Here is a 12,191-nt window from a genome sequence, read left to right as displayed (position 1 = left end):
CCGGAGCACACCAGCCACAGGCCCAGATCTCAACAGTGGCGCAGCCGGTGACAGCAGGTGGCTGCTGATCGGAAGCCGCCGCACATCAGCACACTCGTGCCGTGCTGGATTCAGCCAAGAGACCAACAAAAAGCGGTCGTGCTGCGGTCCACAGAAAGAAACCGCGTGGAATCATCCACAGTACTAATTTACTCACGCTCATTCTCACCCTACACACCCCCGTTCAGTCTCGAGTCGATCACAGCAATGTCGTCGCGTAGACTTGCCTCCTCGACAGTCTTGACGAGCTCCTTCGTGCTGCGAGCAACGTCGAACGCTATGCCCGCAGACCGCTGCTTGAACGCCTTGTCCGCGTACTCTCTGTCTGTGCGCTCGTCTCCGCTGGAATACAGCGCCTCCATCCGCCGCACACAGTCCTCCAGAACCTCCACCACGTACTGCGCATGGCCCATCTGCTCCGCGTACCTCGTCTGGGCCATCAGGGTGTTCGTTCCCTCGGCCATCTGCTTGACCACCTTGATGATCTGGCCAGCGCCGTTCTTCAGCAGCAGCTTCGTGGCCTTCGGGTTCTTGATGGACTCCAGCAGCTTCTGGATCGCCGCAATCACCTCCACGGTCTGGTGCTCCAGATACAGCAGCAGCTCCTTGAGCGTGTTGTCCGGGTCCAGCGTGTTGAACTTGTCCACCTCGAAGTTCTCGGCAGTGGTCTCGTGCTGCCCGCTTAGCGGCTGCAGCGCGCTCCCGGCGCTCGGAATCGTCCGCCCGGAAGACGGACCGTCTCTGCTCACAGGCTCTTCCTGGGTCATCGGGTTGTCGTAGACGCTGCCGCGCACCGCAGACGCAGGCTTTTCTGGCTTTGGCAGCTCCAACGTGCTTGGCGGCTGTCTGGCCGGCTCCGGCGACTCCTGCGGCTTCTCTGTGCCGTTGGCCGACGAGGCCGGTCTGTCCACGCTCGTCCTCCTGCGCGCTCCAAACTTGTCGAACGCAGACGACGCCGTGTCAGAGACGTATCTGGCTGGCGAGCCGGACCTGCTTCTTGTTGGCGAGTTGTCGTTGTCGCTGTTCTCCTGCAGCATTTTCATCCGGGCAAGGATGTTGCCTTTGGGCGACGACTTGGACGCATGGGGCTTGAGAGGAGACTCCTGGTCCTGGCTGGCAGAGAACTTTGAGGCCAGCGACGACACGCTGCCGTTGGCGTTCTTGTAGAGGGCGCGGCTGGTGTCTGTAGAGGGTTTCTGCTCTGGCTGGACCGTAGATGGACTGGATGTCTCCTTTGGCAGCACAGGCAGCTCTTTTTGCTGTGAAGGTCTGCTTGCTTCTCTGGTCTCGTCCCTTGGCTTGTCGGAATTATTTGGCGAACCACTTGTCCTCTGTGGAACCTCTCTTGCCTCCTCCGAAGTCTTGCTCGACTGGTCGAAAAACCCGTCCTTGGCGTCTTTCGTAGGCGTCACCAGGATCTGGCCAATCGGAGTGCCAACCGGCGACGCGTTCAAGAACGCAGGAGGCTTGGAAACCTTTTTGGAAGCCTCAGAAGCGTTGGCCGCCTCCTGGCTCAACTTTTGTGTGATTCTGAGCGGCCGGACAGACGATTCTGTGTCGTCGCTCAAAACAGACCGGGCCGGAGAAATAGGCGTCTCCAGCGACGAGCCTGTCCTGTTCTTGAGCTCGGCATCATTCGAAAGAGCCAGCCGTTCGGGAACTGGTTTCTGGTTGTTTTCCTGGACTGGCAGTGGCGCAGTGCCAGAACTCTTCAACTTGGCCACCTTCAAAAAGTCCGACACCGCAAAGCACACATCGTTCACAGCCGTGTTCATCACCAGTTTCGGAATAAACCTCTTGTACATGGCATAGTACCGCGCGCTGGTGAGAGCGTTCGAGATGGCAGACTGCACCAGCCTGCTCTTGTCGGCCAGGTCCTCGGATCCGCCTTTGCCTGTATTGGCGATCTCGTTAGCACGGGTCACTAAAACGGCTGTTCTCTCAAATAATAGGTCTGTGTTGATCTCGTCTTCGGTCACGTACAAGAGCATCGAGTCCACAGACGAGAAAAAGTTCACCGCTTGCATCATCGTGACCAGACCCTTGGCGTCGGTGAGTGGCTGCAAATCCTCAGCAGACAGTGCGACAGATCTGGAGAGCGACTTGGCCATTTTGTCTGATCTCGCGTCCTCGTATCTGGACTGCCATTTGAGCAAGTCATTGTTGAGATTTGTGAGCTTGTTGGTTTCTGTGGTGTCCAGAACACTCTGGTGCTGCTGCACCATTCTGTCCAGCTTGTCGCCAGTCTGTTTCTCCTGTTTGAGGCTCTGCAACTCCTGCAACTCGGCAGCCATTCTCTGGTTCTCCTGCTGCACAGACTCCAGCTGCTGTCTAACGGAACTGTGTTCGTCCAAGAGCGTGTCGTGCTTGGTTTGGAGCTCTTTCAGTGCGTTCTCTGTCTCCAATTGGCGGCTCTGGCCGTCAGAAATCCCCCGCAGCTGTTCCTGCAGGGCGACCATGTTCGTGTGTTTCTCCTTGACGGTCCTATTCAGCTGCTCTTTCTCCTCCAGCAATCTCTTCAGGTCCTTGGACATTCTATTATATTTCTTAAGCTCGTTTTTGAGCTGGTCGTGGGAGGAAGACAGCTGAGTGTGCGCAGACTCGAGCTCGGCCTTCTGCTTCTTTAAGTCGGATAACTCGGACTCAAGACTCGAGATCTTCTTGTCCATCTTGCTGCTCTCCTCCATCAGCAGCTTCATGTCCTTGTCCTTGTCTCTGCCGTTCGAAAGCCTCTGGGCAGGCGCGGAGGTGGCATTCGGCCGCGCCGCCTCGGGGCTTCTGAAGGACTCTGCGTACTGCTGGGAGCGTGCTGGCGAAGGAGGCGGAATGCTTTTGGCTGGGCTTTTTGCAGGGGTTCTTTCCGTCAGAGACTCGTTCGAGCGTCTATTTCCGGACGGCTTGTACTCAGGAACTTCGTCCTCGTCGCTGGACCAGGATAACTCGGACTTTTGAGGCACAACCTTGGTGCTCTTGATCTCCCGCTGTGTGGGCGTATCGGGAGACGGCTGGAACCTGTCGCTTATCGGCGTTTTGAGATCCACGGTGTTCAACACCAGATCCTGCTTTTTGCTGTGGCTTTTGGGCATCTCGTTTGGCGCCTTGGTCTGGAACGGATCGGCGGTCTCTCTTGAGTCCTTCGGCAGGTCGTCCACGGCGCGGCTGCGGATCTGGTCTTCTTCCTTGATGTACTGGGACTGGTGTCTCTCGATCTCAAAAAGAACATCGTTGACTAGATCTTTGAATCGGCCCGCAGGAAGAGACGCCAGCTTCTGTCTGGCCTGGTTCCGCTTAGGATGGAAATTGGACTGCGCCGGCAAGAACGCCGGCCGCAGCGACTCCGCGGTGGTCCGCCGCTGAAGCTCGTCGTAAACATCTGTGCTCAGATCAAAGAATTGCGAGCTCGTAAGCTTGCCCAACTTTTCTCTAGCCTTGATGACTCTGGACGAGGTCACCGGCGTTAGGGCGTCTGAGGAGGTGTCCAGAAAATTCTTGAGCACCTTGTGATAGTGCAGAATGCGTTTCACGTCTGTCATGGGAAGAAAAGCGAGCAGGAAATGTGATGGACGGGACTACCAAATAAACAAACGCGCGTGCTATTTCAGCTTAGTTTTCGGTGCGAAAAGCGCTGTCTTGTCCGAGGAGTGACTCTGTTGGCAAACTGTGCTGCTGTTTCACAATCGGAAAACGCGGAACGGGCCTGAATCGGTTCGGGACCCTGAGAAGACTAGCTTGATCGTAAAAAAACAATCTTTTTAACACTAACGCGTGAAACAATTTTTTTAGCGACCCGGGGCGAGAGAAAGCGGGTGGTGCAAGGATGTGGATGGATGCCGAAATGTACATATATCACGTTCTATATACAGACTAAGCCGATTCAGAGGCCGGCTTGGTCGCAGGAAGGATCTGTTTGAAGACGTCGCCAAACAGCTCGTTCTCAATGAACTCCTCAGCCGCCTTTTTGCCGTGCTGAGAGGCAATGGCACCAACCAATGACGCAGTCAGGGTGGACCAGATGGCTTTTGGCTTGAAACTGTCATCTTCTCTTCCGGAGGGCAGAGCCAGCCGTCTGAAGAACACGGCATCTAACTTGTTGACAACGGCGTACTCTTTGAGCAGCCGGTCCGTTTTCATCAGGCTCTGCGTGTAAGATCCAAGCGAGTCGAAGTTCAGGTTATTTATGGCATATTCGTTGTTTGTGCTTCGTGTTATGGCGTATTTGGCAGCGCTCAGTTGGATCAGCTCTTTTCCAAAATAGGACAGTCTTGCGTTATACGGCTGCGTGCCGTGTGCAAAAGATTTGTGTGTGATTATCTGTAGAAGCAATTTGTCAGGCAGCTCGTACTTGCCTTGCAGTTTGGACTGCAAAAAGGTCTTCAATGGTTTCACGTTCTCCTCGGTCAGTCCGTATTTTATTCCCTTCACCGTGAATATGTCTTCTGGGTCCCGGATGGCTCCTCTGACTCTAGGGCCTTTGGCAAATACCACGCCTCTCTTTGCTGTCACTTGTGCTCCGTTTATGCTCAGCTGGCGCTGGGTTCTGGCTCCCAGACGCAATAACGATCCTGGTATACTGTGCATCGCTTTTGACATTCTAGTGTGATGTGTATGCTCTAGCTGTTCTCCTTTGCAGTGTTAATTTTCTTTGACTCTCCCAGTTTATATCCACCTTTTTTAGTTCGCACAAAGGCTCATAATACTGAGCTTTCCACCACCACTTGTCTAGTTTCAAGAGCACTCTTGAAAATTTTTGTCGAAAGTGCGTTGAAAATTCTGGGTCGTGTGGTGGCCACGGCCTTGATCGCATCAGCCACCCACCTGCCACATATAAAAATTTATTTTGAATAAATATATTAGACCCTTCACCATGGATATATTTCGCATTCTGTCGAGGGGAGCGTCGCTGAAGAAGACGAAGGGCGTGAGTGCTGACTTCTCATTGGCCAAGCCTGCTGTGGAAAGTACAGCGAAAAAAGACGACTTGGATACCGAGATCGAGAAGGAAGTCGATTTTTTCCACCAGAAAGACCATAAAAAGAGGGAATCTGCGAAACCCGAGCCCGAGGACGAAGAGCCTACATTCGAGCCGTCTGTGGAGCCCACAAGAAAAGTACTCACGACGGAGGAGGCTCTACAGCTCAGAAAATCGTACGGAGCCAAGGTCTCGGGCGACGATCTCCATCTGCCTATAGGCTCATTTGAGGACCTGGTCACCCGTTTCAAGCTCAACAAACAGCTCCTCGACAACCTGATTTCCAACGGGTTTACCGAGCCCACTCCTATTCAATGTGAGGCCATTCCTGCGTGTCTGGCCGACAGAGACCTGATCTGCTGTGCTCCCACGGGTTCTGGTAAGACGCTTGCATTTTTGATTCCTATGGTGCAACAGTTGGGCAAGGGTCGCAAGAATCACGGGGTCCGGGGTCTTGTGATCTCTCCAACGAAGGAGCTGGCTGCCCAGATCTTCAACGAGCTGACAAAATTGTGCAAAGGTAGCAGCCTGCAAATTGGCGTTCTGAACAAGTCGATTGCCGGAAAACTACGCAACAGGGTGCTGGCGAGCTCGAAGTTCGACATTCTCGTTTCGACGCCGCTGCGTCTGATCGACCTGATCGGCGAGGAGGTGATGGATCTGAGCAAAGTGGAGCAGGTCGTTTTCGACGAGGTCGACAAGCTGTTTGAGAGCAAGTTCGTGGAGCAGACCGACCGCGTTCTCACAGCGTGCTCCAACCCAAGGCTGCGGCGGTCCATTTTCTCGGCCACCGTCACCTCCAGCGTGGAGGAGCTGGCAAACTCGATCATGAACTCGCCGATCAGAATCATCATAGGCCACAAGGAGGCCGCGAACTCCAACATCGAGCAGAAACTTGTTTTCTGCGGCAACGAGCACGGAAAACTGCTGGCTCTGCGCGAGATGCTGCGCAAGGGAGAGTTCAAGCCGCCGGTGATCATCTTCCTGCAGTCAATCACCCGAGCCAAGGCGCTGTTCCACGAGTTATTGTACGATCGCCTGAACATGGACGTGATCCACGCAGAAAGAACACAGCTACAACGAGAAACAATCATTGACCGGTTCCGCAAAGGCGAGCTGTGGTGTCTGATCTGCACAGACGTTCTTGCACGGGGAATTGACTTCAAGGGAATCAATCTGGTGATCAACTACGACGTTCCAACGTCTGCACAGGCCTACGTGCACAGAATCGGCCGTACTGGCCGAGGGGGGCGTTCGGGAAAGGCAGTGACGTTCTACACGAAGGAAGACACGCTGGCGATCAAGCCAATCGTGAACGTGATGAAGCAGAGCGGCTGGGAGGACGGGATGGCCGGCTGGCTGAAGAATGACCTGTCGAAGCTCACGAAGCGAGAGAAAAAACAAATCAAGCAGAAAGCAGTGGACAGGAAGCCAATCAGCACGGTTCCTGCGGTGGTGCGGAAAAAACGGAAACAGAGGAAAGAGATGATCGAGGCGTCGAAGAAACGGAAACTGCTGGAGCAAAGTTCAAGCAATTGACTATTGTGTTGAATATAAGTTACATAGACTCATGCGCTAATCTAATGTCTAGTGGTGGTGCTCTTTGGGACCAAAAGATGGGTAGCCGACGATCTGTCTTCTGCCGATGATCTCTCCGAGAGAGAACAGACCGACAATCTGAATGAAGTAGGCACCGAATCTGAGGTACTCGTCCTTGGACAGAGACTTGGCGACCTTGACCAGGCCGTCAGCCGACGTCTTTGGTTGGGAAGCAAATTCCAGAGCCTTCTTGTACAGTCCCTGGTACACCTGTTGGATCTCGGCAACCGACGGAGGAGCCAGGCCTTCTCTGATGTAGATTTGCTTACTCACCTCGACGGTGACTTTTGTCCAGTAGATGGCCTGGTTCAGGAAACCTGGTTGTTAGAATTGCGCGGAAAAAATCGACGTACCTTGTGCCTTGGTGATGTACTGGGAGACTGGTCTCACGCCAACGGATCTGATTCCGGATCTGGCCGTGTTGCGGGCTTGTCTGGCGAACATGTTAGTTATTGGAGAGATAATTTTTTCACCAATCACACTTTTCTGTGTGGGGGCTCGTAACGCGTAGCAGATGCCTTGGACACGGGTGGACAGCGGGCAGCGGGGGCAGCGGGGCAGCGGCAGCTGGCGGCGATGGCAGGCGTGGGTGTATGGGCATGGGTGGAGAGTTCTGTAAATTTGCAAACAGCTGATTTAGGACTACAGCGAACTAGTGTGTTCTGTACGGTAACTTTAATTAGAGCATATAATTAAATCAGGTAGAACAGGCACAACAAACACGGTGTCGTGGCGGTACACCGCGCAGGCAGACACTGGCGGCGAAGCGAGTCGGACATCTCAGCAGCCACCACCCGGCTCTGTGCAAAGGTGCAGTCCCTAATCCTCTCAAGGCTCGGTTGCCAAAAAGTTGCCTGCACTCCAAAATTATTCCAAAGGTAATTTTTACCATGGACCGCAGAGATAGCATAAAGCGCCGAAATACGGGGCTGTTCTCGCGCACGCTGGGCACGCTGCCCAAGTCGATCATGAACTCGAACAACACCGCCATCAACTCGAAGCGACGCAAGATCCCGCTGATGTTCGTTCCGCCCAGCACAAAGTCACCTCTCTTTGTCTACAGTAACGACATCGACCAGCGGTCGTTTCTGAGTCTCGGAACAGGGTCGCAGCTTGTTTCCGAGCACCATTCCGCTGTCCACGACGACGCAGAGTCGGTCATGAGCTCCAGGTCGCTGCCTTCGACTCTGGAGTACACTGATGAAGATATAGACTCTGTGCACCAGTGGCTGGAGGAAGAGCGCGACAGACGGAGCATGACGGAGCCGGGGTCGCCGTTTCCGAACTACGGGTCTGCCAATGACACCGACGACCTGATGTCGCAGGCAGACAGGCTGTTCAAAGACCACGAGAGCAATCTCTCGTACACGGACGACATGGGGCTGAAAGGCGAGTCTGACGAGGACTTTGCGCACGAGCACGCGACCGTGGCGTCCGAGGCGCGGAAGCTCGCGCAGTACTCGTTTCCGCTGATCCTGACGTTTGTTTTGGAGCAGATATTCTCTCTTGTGTCGGTGATATTTGTCGGACATCTGGGAAAACAGGAACTCGCAGCAGTCAGCATGGCGTCCATGACGAGCACGATAGTTTTGGCGATCTACGAGGGAATAGCGACGTCGCTCGACACGCTGTGTCCGCAGGCGTACGGAGCCGGCCAGTACGCCAAGGTCGGCGTCCATACACAGCGATGCAGCCTGTTTTCTCTGGTTCTGTACATTCCGGCCGCCTTTTTCTGGTGGTACAGCGGCTCGGTGCTCGGCAGGTTTATCGACGACAGCGAGGTGGTGAGGCTTTCGCAGCAGTTTCTGCGAATTCTGATTTTGGGAGGTCCTGCCTATATTCTTTTCGAGAACGGAAAACGGTTTCTCCAGGCGCAGGAGATTTTTGAGGCCGGAACCCTGATTCTGTTCATCACGTCGCCGGTCAACATTCTGGTCAACTGGCTGCTCATTTACTACCTCGGCTTCGGCTACGTTGGTGCCCCCATCGCGGCCGTCATCAACTTCTGGCTCATGTTCATCCTCCTGGTGCTCTACGTGATGTTCATCGACGGAGAAGAGTGCTGGGACGGGTTTTCCAAAGACGCCTTGTCGCATTGGTACGATCTGTCGCTGCTGGCTGTTCCGGGCACAGTCACGCTTCTTGCCGAGTCGCTGGCGTACGAGGTGCTCACGCTGCTGGCCTCGTACTTCGGCACAGACGCGCTGGCCACGCAGTCGGCTCTTTCCAGCCTGGTTTCGCTGCTGTACATGGTTCCCTTTGCGTTGTCGGTGGCTTGTTCCACGAGGCTGGCCAACTTCGTCGGCGCAGGCAATATCGCTGCGGCCAGAATAGCCACACGCGTGGGACTGTGTGCGTCGGTCGTTTGCGCCTCGCTGAGCTCCTGTTTTATTCTGTTTGGACAGAAATTCGTTGCACATCTATTTACGGAGGACCCGCAGGTGATAAAGATGATCACGGGACTGTGTCCGCTGGTGTCCGTGTTTGTGCTGTTCGACGGCCTCGCGTGCGTCGCGAACGGACTGCTGAGAGCGCTGGCCCTCCAGGCGATCGGCGGAGTGCTCAGTCTGCTGGGCTACTACGTGGTGGCAGTGCCGCTCGCGTTTGTGCTGGCGTTCCACCTCGACATGGAGCTGGTCGGCCTGTGGATCGGCAACGGCACAGGGCTGCTGCTGATCGGCCTGGTGGAGCTGTTTGTGATCTACCGCGTGGACTGGGCCAAGATCGTGGAGGCCGCGAAAAAACGCAACCAGGACAAATAGGTAATAATTAATGGCTATATCCTCTACACAACTCCTCTGTTCACTCTGATTTCTCTCTTGTGGCCCTGGCCAAACACGGTGACCTTGTTTTCTGCCTCCAGTCGGCGCAGAACCTCGCTCAGGTCGAGATTCTCGACCTTGGCCGAGGACTGCTCGTTGATCCTGTGCAACAGCACGTCGTACGTGAGCGAGCCGTTTGCGTCCAGCAGATTGAACACCTGCTTGGAAAGGTCCTCCTTCATCTTGCGCTCGGCCGAGGTCTGTCCCGTGTTGACCAGATCCATGTCGATGCGGCCGGTGAGCGGGTCGGTAGCATAGTCCTTGATCGCAGACTTGGTGAGTCTGACGGCCTCGTCGACGTCCTCGAGCTCCACGACGGGCGACAGCCGCATCTTGGCGTGCGCCTCAGACAGCCTGATCATCGACTCCAGCTGCCTCGTGGTGGCCGTGATCCGCTTTTCGGCAGATCTCACGTCCTCGCCCAGCTTCCTCATCTCGACGTACGACTTCACCAGCTGGCTCTTGGCCTCCTCGGTCAAAACAGGCGACACGTTCTCCTTGGCGTACTGGATGTAGGAGCTCAGCAGCTCGATCGGCAGAATCTCGTTGCTGGTGGCCGTCTGGATGTTGTCCTCCAGAAACATGCCAGCAATGTGTCTGGCCAGCTGGGTGTCGATTTTCTCGTCCACCTTGTCCAGAATCAGGTACACCAGGTCGAAACGCGACAGAAGCGGCGGTGGCAGGTCGATGTTCTTCGTCACGGGCAGGTTCGGGTTGTATCTGGACTCGATCGGGTTGGCCGACGCCAGAATGGACGTTCTGGCGTTGAGCGTCGTGATGATTCCGGCCTTGGCTATCGAAATGGTCTGCTGCTCCATCACCTCGTGCAACACAGACCGCGTCGACTCGGACATCTTGTCGAACTCGTCGATGCAGCACACTCCGCCGTCAGAGAGAACGAGCGCTCCGCTCTCCAGAACAAGCTGCTTCGTCTCGATGTCTCTGGTCACATACGCCGTCAGACCAACCGCCGACGAGCCCTTTCCAGACGTGTAGATTCCTCGCGGAGCAATCTTGTGCACGTACTGCAGAATCTGCGACTTCGACGTGGACGGGTCTCCACAGAGCAGAATGTTGATGTCGCCTCTGTACTTGCCGCCCTTGGCGAACTTCTTGTTTGTGCCGCCAAACAGCTGCAGCAAAATTCCCTTCTTGACGTCGGACATCTCAAAGATCGACGGTGCAAGCGATCTGGCCAGCAACTCGTAGACATCGTCTCTCTTTGCGATCTCCTTGATTTTGGCGATCTCGTCCTCGGACAGCTTGCGCACCTCGTCGACCTCCTGCTGCTCCTTGAGCTCGTTTTCCAGCGTCGACACGTCGGCGCCCAAACGGTGCTTGTCGACCTTCTTGATGTGCACGACGTCGATATAAGTCTTGAAAAGCGACTTCACCGCACGCTGTCTCGCGTTCACCTTGACAGGAACGGACTTGAAGATGCCGCACACCTCCACGCGGTCTCCCGCTCTTGTGGCGTCAACAAGCTCGTCGTAGACACACAGAGAAATCGAGTGGGGCGTCTGTCCGTCCGGAACATTGTCTGGGGTCTCCTGGAGCTTGATGGCCTGTTTGTCGGCAAAGGAAGACCGGTTGTGGACCAGCTGCATCGAGTTCTGCGACGAGCAGACCTGTCGCGGACACTTGGTTGGCTCCTGGATCACGCCGCGGTCGTTTTCCACCACCACGGTGTGGTCGCACACGTTGCACTTGAAAAACGCGATTTTCATGTCGGGGATGATCGGCGTCGACCGGATCACAAGCCCTTTCACGGTCACAAGCTTGTCGATGTCGATCGGGTTCAGCTCCCGCATGCCTTTCTGGTTCTGGATGTTGAACGGACGCACTTTGTACACATTCGACTCTATCTCGTCCACCAGCTGGTCCTGCGGGTCCGCGTTGGACGCGTTGTCAAGAACGAGAGACACCATGCAGTCCTTGATGGTCTGGTCCATGATTGGAATGACCTCCTGCGGATAGTTGATGAGCTGGTAGTAGAGTTTTTTGGTGGTAGAGTACGCCAGCAGGTTTCTGGTGTCGAGATTCAGGTTGGTGGTCCCAGACTCTCTCATGTCGTTGAGGATCTTGACGTAGTACAGCGAGTCGTCTGCCGGGTCGTCGCTTTCGGCTTCGTCCAGCTTTCTGCGGTACTTCATTTTGAACGACATCAGAAACGTTCTGAAGTTGTCCGAGCACTCCTGGATCGACACGTTGGTACCCCAGATAACTCTGACGGGCTCGTCCGGGTTGACGGAGCCGGAGTCGGAAAGCTGTTGGACGGAAGAAAGCTGGGACTCGGAGGGAAGCTGCGAATCAGACATCAGAGTAGGCTGCGGGTTGGAGTTATCGAAGAACCGTCTTCTCATCGGAGAAGACATGATGTCAGAGGAGTGGACGTCTCCCCTGCTATGGTGGCTGCGCCGCGCAAGCTGGGAGTTGAGATCATGGCCCAAGTCGGAAGAGGTGAACGGGATCGGCGAGGAACCGTACCTTTGTCTGGAACCCTGTGTCTGGGAGGGCCGTGCGGAATCGTCGCTGGAAGGCGCGATGAAAAGCGGCGATGAGGGCACTGGCTGTCTCTGAGTCTGCGAGGCCGAGTCGGGCACCGTAGACTGGTGGGAATCGTGCACGGGCGAGGTCTGCGGTGAAGACATTGGTGGGAGGAAAAAAAGATTTTGATGTTTCGTGTTGAGGACGCGAAAAAAAAATACAGCCGACGCGAGTAATTAAGCGGAATTGGGATGGGACGATTTTATGCTACAGAG

At 55.2% G+C, this 12,191-nt stretch overlaps 6 protein-coding genes across 6 annotated transcripts; 2 read left to right on the top strand and 4 right to left on the bottom strand.

Moving 5' to 3' along the window:
• Nucleotides 1-209: 209 nt before the first annotated feature.
• On the bottom strand, nucleotides 210-3,572 carry KL928_000289 (uncharacterized protein; the record flags this gene model as incomplete). The annotated part of the gene is made up of 1 exon (XM_043203415.1): nucleotides 210-3,572. The coding sequence occupies one exon, from the start codon at nucleotides 3,570-3,572 to the stop codon at nucleotides 210-212; it is 3,363 nt and encodes a 1,120-aa protein (XP_043062184.1).
• Nucleotides 3,573-3,903: 331 nt separating this feature from the next.
• KL928_000288 (uncharacterized protein) lies at nucleotides 3,904-4,629 on the bottom strand (the record flags this gene model as incomplete). Its single annotated transcript, XM_043203404.1, has 1 exon — nucleotides 3,904-4,629. One exon carries the CDS (start codon nucleotides 4,627-4,629, stop codon nucleotides 3,904-3,906), a length of 726 nt encoding a protein of 241 aa, XP_043062183.1.
• Nucleotides 4,630-4,903: 274 nt separating this feature from the next.
• Nucleotides 4,904-6,547, top strand: KL928_000287 (uncharacterized protein; the record flags this gene model as incomplete). The annotated part of the gene is made up of 1 exon (XM_043203393.1): nucleotides 4,904-6,547. One exon carries the CDS (start codon nucleotides 4,904-4,906, stop codon nucleotides 6,545-6,547), a length of 1,644 nt encoding a protein of 547 aa, XP_043062182.1.
• A 48-nt stretch (nucleotides 6,548-6,595) lies between these two features.
• KL928_000286 (uncharacterized protein) lies at nucleotides 6,596-7,051 on the bottom strand (the record flags this gene model as incomplete). Its single annotated transcript, XM_043203382.1, has 2 exons — nucleotides 6,596-6,891; nucleotides 6,961-7,051. 2 exons carry the CDS (start codon nucleotides 7,049-7,051, stop codon nucleotides 6,596-6,598), a joined length of 387 nt encoding a protein of 128 aa, XP_043062181.1.
• Nucleotides 7,052-7,497: 446 nt separating this feature from the next.
• KL928_000285 (uncharacterized protein) lies at nucleotides 7,498-9,369 on the top strand (the record flags this gene model as incomplete). The annotated part of the gene is made up of 1 exon (XM_043203371.1): nucleotides 7,498-9,369. One exon carries the CDS (start codon nucleotides 7,498-7,500, stop codon nucleotides 9,367-9,369), a length of 1,872 nt encoding a protein of 623 aa, XP_043062180.1.
• A 23-nt stretch (nucleotides 9,370-9,392) lies between these two features.
• On the bottom strand, nucleotides 9,393-12,080 carry KL928_000284 (uncharacterized protein; the record flags this gene model as incomplete). Its single annotated transcript, XM_043203360.1, has 1 exon — nucleotides 9,393-12,080. One exon carries the CDS (start codon nucleotides 12,078-12,080, stop codon nucleotides 9,393-9,395), a length of 2,688 nt encoding a protein of 895 aa, XP_043062179.1.
• Nucleotides 12,081-12,191: the final 111 nt, after the last annotated feature.

The sequence above is a fragment of the Ogataea angusta genome (assembly GCF_019207475.1).
Source record: "Ogataea angusta isolate 61-244 chromosome Unknown 61-244_NODE_1_length_1302399_cov_90.877568, whole genome shotgun sequence".
NCBI lineage: Eukaryota > Fungi > Ascomycota > Pichiomycetes > Pichiales > Pichiaceae > Ogataea > Ogataea angusta.
Note: the sequence above shows the minus strand (reverse complement) of the source record. Positions and strands in the feature narration are given on the sequence as shown.